At 30.1% G+C, this 6502-nt stretch overlaps 1 protein-coding gene across 1 annotated transcript; it reads right to left on the bottom strand.

Moving 5' to 3' along the window:
• Positions 1-5021: 5021 nt before the first annotated feature.
• Positions 5022-5492, bottom strand: LOC145045314 (uncharacterized). Its single transcript, XM_078993649.1, has one exon. It carries the CDS (start codon positions 5490-5492, stop codon positions 5022-5024), a length of 471 nt encoding a protein of 156 aa, XP_078849775.1.
• Between the last annotated feature and the right edge of the window lie 1010 nt (positions 5493-6502).

Below are 6502 nucleotides of genomic sequence, written 5' to 3' on the forward strand. Positions count from 1 at the left end.
TAAAAACTATCATATGCATATAATTATGAAATAAATACATATTTATACCTAGTAATATGTACAACTACATATAATTATATCTTTTATACAATATAAACCATATAAATATGTATTTTTATATTTATATGTATATAATGTATTTTTATATGAAATAAGTATATATATTTTTACCTACTAAATACAAATAAATACGTTTTTAATATATAAATATGGTTTTATAGGAATAAATGGTAATTTAAATGTATATAAATACTAAATACAAGTTTATATATTTTTAGAAATATATTTATATATTAAAAATATATTTATACATTTAAAAATGTATGTATAATGTATTTATGTATATTAAAATTGTATTAAGATGATGTAATAATAATAATAATAATAATAATAATAATAATAATAATAATAATAATAATAATAATAATAATCAAAATAACAATCAAGGTAAGGGTATATCAGAACATTTTTGAAAAACGTAAAGGTAAATCTGAACATTTTTGAAAATTCAAGGGTTTTACTGACATTAGGTAACCGGTAGGTTACTTGGAAATTGGGTAAAATAGTATAAATGAACAAACTAAACAAAACATCAGACTTTACTGGATTTAAAACACCTCCAAGGTTAAAACCGACATTTTTGTGAAAACTTTAGGGCTTTTATATTTCCATAGTTTTTTCTAATACAATGTTTTAAACTATGTTTATAATTATTTTTAAAACTTTTTTTTTATACTTTCATATAATTTTCATACAAGTGCTTTTAAAAAAAATATTTTCTAAATGTTTTAAAATTTTTTTATTTGTTTGTAATAGTTTCCAAATATTATTTTTAAAATATGCATAATAATTGATTAATTATCAAATTTATAGTTTTTTGATTTTGAGAAATCAATTTTCTACTAATTGCTTTTAGTAAAAACCTACTATCATAAATATTAATTAATGATTTATCAATTCTAAACTCTACTTTTAATTAATAAATATTTTTTTATGAAATATTTATATAGCCTCTTATATATATTTTTTCTTTTGTTTTTAAGCATATACAATATTTTTAAAGTAAATAATATCCAACAATAAAATGAAATAAATTAAATATGCAATAATAAGTATGGAGGGTTTAAAAAAAATAAAAAAGAAAATATTACTAAGCAAATAAAAAACAAAAAAAAAAAAACTATATAATGTAAATGTTTTAAAATTATTACAATTTTTTTATACTTTTAATTAGAAGTTTATAAACTTTTAAAGTTTTTAATACAACGTTCTAAACCAGTATTTAACAAAAGTAATTTTAAAATTATAAAAAAGTATTAAATTATCATACATAATCTATGAAATGCTTTAAAAATGTTGTAAAATAAAGTTTAGAAATAGCTATATGAAAATTAAAAAAACAATTGTATGAAAATGTACAAAAGAAAAAAAAAATTAAAACTTTTAAGAAAAATTTAAAACATTTAGAAAATATTTGTTTTAAAAATACTTGTATGAAAATTATATGAAAGTATAAAAAAGTTAAAAAAAAGTTATAAGCAAAGTTTAAAAAATTGTATTGGAAAAAACTATAGGAAAAAACTATCATAAAAATGTTTTAAGAAATAATAAAAAGTTGTAACACTCGTAAAAATTCATAAAAAATTGAACTTTTTTAGCCACCCAAAAATCATAATTGTTTACATTGTAGTTTTCAAAATAGTTTAGACCTCAGAGTTTTTCCCAAAATCATAAAACACAATATGAGGTGGTGCACGATCATGCCTTTGCCTTTCCGCGATCCTCTGATGAACCTGAAACATAATCTAAAATTGTAAGTCCAAAGACTAGTGAGTTCCCCCCAAATACCGATATATAACAAATAACACAAATATAATAACACCTTGTAATGGGTACACAACTAACTGACTGAATTACCCTTGAGCCGATATCATAAGTTTGGCTTGCCCTATGGGCCCACAACTTATGTCTGGCTTGCTCCCTGTCCTGATCGGTCCTCAGACTGAATACCAATAAGCCCTCAGTACAAGTCTAACATGCCTTTCCCGACACTCAACTCGTATCTGGAATGCTCATGAGTCCTTAGTATGAGTCTATGCCTTCCTTGGCCCTCAGCTCATAACTGGTATGCTTCAGGGTTTGTTGGCTACAACACAAAAAAGTACAACCTTAACCCAACCCACACAATATGTCGACATATAACAGATAATAACATATTCAGATAAAAAGACAATATCACATGTAGTCTTACAGATCTACCAGACTAGCATATCAAGTAGCTGTAACAAAGATTCCTTTCCATATCCACCGAATCCTTCAGTGAATTTCAAGTATGTTCTCGGGAATGTGTGGCCTTAGGAAATATTGAAGCTTATTGAAGGTATAAACTTAGAAATAATCTTGTTAACAATCATATCACAAATACACTTCTCCATAACTTGTGAGAGGTATTCTTGATGTGATTTCAATTTTCATTGAGATTCCTGGTCGGGAACGAGTTGTGAATCAACTTTGATCTGGTATGTGTGTAGATGGGGTGGGATAATCATAATTAAGGAGATAAAATTAGAAAAACGTAAGTATGAATAGCAATAGTTGTCATGCATATGAAGAGAATATATGTATCGTTCCCCTATCACTTGCTTGATCATTCTGTGCTCCACTGTTTGATTTTGTCTAGTTGATATATGGAAAGGGAATCAGAATCGAACGTGAACATTTGCAGAAGGCGTCGACAATGGGCGTGTAGCTCTATATATAGGAGGAGTTCTACAGACCCATGATCTTGAGCATCGGGAAAATTGGTGATGTTTTCAATGTTGTTGTCATTTGCAAAAAATAAATGGAGATTCGGTGATGTTTGATTTCTATGGGTGAGGCATTCAAGACCTGTACGCACCATCTGACGAACATATATGGATCCATCCATATTCTTGTTGGGATATTGGGAGAGAGAAACACCAAATTTCGAAATCTAGTAATGTAACCCAATAATACCAATAACAATAATCAAAATAAATTCCAGACAGCTAAGTCGGAGTCACTCTTATGATTTTTTTTTGCTTTTGTTCAAGCTTGAAAACAGAGAAGATGAAGTTGCGGAGATAGGTATTTGGTCGGCTAGATTACCCATTGGTGAGTAAAACTTTTTTCTTCAAGTGTAATAACACCCAGGGCCAGTCCAGATGGTGGGCAACTCGGGCGACCGCCCAGGGCCGACGTCTCCAGGGATCCCAAAAGTTTTGGGATATAGTGTATATATATAAAACAATTATTAACTAAATGATTTTTAGGGCTTAAAGTTGGTTCAAACTCAAATTAGCTCAAAAGATAAACAATTTGGTTTGCTTGTTATTGCTAATTGAACGTGTTTATAGTGAAGAATAAATGATTTTTTTGAATCTTTATTATATTTTTCTTTAAAGGGCCATTTTTTTTCTTTTCGCCCCGAGCCTCATATACATATTGACTAGCCCTGATAACACTGATAGTAACAATGAGCATGAAAATGGAGTTAATAATCCTAGTGGAGTGAATGTTGATAACATGTTCATGTGGAGAGAGCTTACTCCTTCTTAGGTAAAGATCGAAGAGAAGAGGAAAGAGGTTCAAAAGATCAAATAGATATGAACCATAAGCACCAGTCCACATTTACCGAACAATAGGTGTCGCATTGAGAGAATCATAATTGAGACGAGAAATTTGTGTGCATATTACATCTCCCATTTTTTTTTCTTGGACGTACAACAGGTATATCCTCTCTTTTTTTACCATGAAATTCAATAGAAGTAATTCGTGTAATTTGTATAACCTTCTTTCTTCTGTCTAATTTTTGTATATTGGTTGGAATTGCAGGAATAAAATTGAACTGTTTCCCGTAGGTGCTACATCAATTTTGAAGGTACATCTTTGAATCTTAAGTGAAAATTCTAAATTTGATTGGGTTTCTCAAGATTATAATTACTTCATTCTCTTACTCTTTCTCTCTAGACAAATACACGGGAAGAATTATTGGTTTTCATCGAAGGCATTGCCTTGGAGTCAGTGGCGAATTTAGAACCTAAAACCACGTGGTTCCTTATTTAAATAACCCTGAAACATATAACAAAATAAAATATACTATTAGCGGGTCGGGTCAAAATATAATCATTTTTAAAATTGTATCCGACGAGGGCTTATATCTTCAAATATATTGATAATGCTATCTTAATCGAAACTTTCAAATACATCCTTTTCACATGATAAAATTTCATGGTTGGTCATTCTATTGAATCAACATTCAACACGTATGCGCAAAAGCCAAAAGTGTTGGCGACGTTTTGGTTGTGGGCTTTTGTTTATTATTATTAATTTTGTTTAATTTGAATTTTAATGGATTGGACTAATTTTTGTTGGATAAATAATAAGTTGGTATAGGCATTATGTTATTTTTGATTTTGTAAAAAATTATTAGGTAGCTCCTTAAAAAAATTTAAGGTACTTCCCCTAAATTTTTGCAATATAATTAGGCTTGCAATTAAGATAATTAGGTGGGTCATAGGACCCACCTTGGTATACTATAGCTACGCCTCTGCTTGGAGTGGGCATGGTGCTTTGACTTCTACAAGCATCAACTCCAAATCTTTTTATTTTGATTGCCATACATCAATTTTGTAGGTGACACGTTGAATCTTGAGCAGTAGCGGATCCAACCCGAAAGTCAAGTAGGATTCACAACCGTTGATCGTGGAAATTAATAAAACAAAGTAATAAAAAGTAGAATAACATTAAAATTTACAACTAAATGTCATTTTACAATTGAAATTTACGGGGACATATAGTTAAGAAACGTTTGATAATATTTTCAGTTGTAACCTTGGAAAATCTTTCTTTTTCAACCGTGCAAATTACACAATCATTTAAAAATTCTTCCGAAATTTGATTCCAAACATCCGACTTTACAAGCTTCATCGCGGAAAAACATCTCACCACCGTTACGGTAGCAACCAGCAAGACCAATGATAACTTCACTAACCGATAAATCAATGGAAGGAAAGATGTGTATCGGTTTCCACCATCACTTTAGCAATGTCGGATATACTCTTCAAAGTAGCAAATCTTCCATCTTGTTGCATATGAGAAGGGTAAACCGAAAGTTCATATAGAATATTCATCCTATCTTTATAGCTAAAATCATGTGGATAGAAATCGATCAACTTCCGTAACTTTGATGGGTCAAAGTCACAAAATGAATCATGTAGATTCAAACCCGTCATACAAATAAGTAATTCAGAAGTTACTTCACTAAAACGGTCACCAAACTCTTGAATTTGCATATCCAAAACCATGTTAAAACAAAAAAACTCGTAATACTGGCGATTGGAGATATTGGTATGTTGTGTTCGATTTCTTGGATTAACATAAATATCCTCCATGTTCAACATTTGAATTTCATTATTCTCACAAAAAGAGTTGATGTCCAACATAAGTGAATCAAACCCATCATTTCTCATCTTTTTTAACGTTGCAACGGTTGATTTCACCAAACTTATGGCATTCACGATATCTTGATCCTTTCTTTATAGAGATAGTGACAATATGTTTGTGATCCCTAAAATTTTCAACATCAACTGTAAATGGAACACAAAATCAAATGATCTAAAAGTTGACTAAAACTATCAAGGCCTTCATCTTCAACATATTCAAGCACATCAATAACAGATGAAAAACAAACCAACCATACGCGATAGAGTTTTCTAATGAGATTTCCAACGTGTATCTCCGACTCTTGTAAGAGAAAGCTCTTGGTTTAATCCACTTCCAGTTTCAATTTTTCCACGGCCGAAGGAATCTTCCAGTTTTTCTTTTTGACTTTCACGCATCATATCTGTGTGTTTACTAGAAGCACACACAACATTCATTAGAACGGCTACCATATCAAAAAAAGTCTCCAACGACGTGATGCTTTTTGCAACCGCCACAACAACTAGTTGAAGTTGGTGAGCAAAACAATGAACATAATAAGCAGAGACATTTTCTCTCATGATTATAGATTTTAATCCATTAATCTGTCCACTCATATTATTTGCTCCATCATAACCTTGACCCTTGATCTTTGTCAAACTCAATCCATATTCAGAAAATAAAGAGACAATAGCTAATTTTAGCGACAAAGCTGATGTCTCTTTCATATGAACAAGTCCAATAAACATTTCTTAACAATCCCACATGTAACATATTGCAAAACTATCGCCGTTTGTTCTTTTTGGATATATCGCTGGACTCGTCAACTAATAAAACAAAAAATATCATCACCAATTTTTTCAAAAAATAAAGCAAAACTATCGCCATGTATTCAAAAAGATATTTCTCATTGTTTCGCACAAGACTTACCTCAATCAAATTTTTAAGAAATTGGTGATGATATTTTTTGCTTTATTAGTTGTTGAGTCCAACGATATATCCAAAAAGATCAAATGGCGATAGTTTTGTGATATTTTACATGTGGGATTGTTAAGAAATG

Source organism: Lactuca saligna, chromosome 5, assembly GCF_052625555.1.
Source record: "Lactuca saligna cultivar CGN05327 chromosome 5, ASM5262555v1, whole genome shotgun sequence".
In the NCBI taxonomy this organism is placed as follows: Eukaryota; Viridiplantae; Streptophyta; class Magnoliopsida; order Asterales; family Asteraceae; genus Lactuca; species Lactuca saligna.

Coding starts and splice junctions, on each gene's coding strand:
- LOC145045314 (XM_078993649.1), bottom strand. CDS start 5,492: ATGAGAAATGATGGGTTTGATTCACTTATGTTGGACATCAACTCTTTT.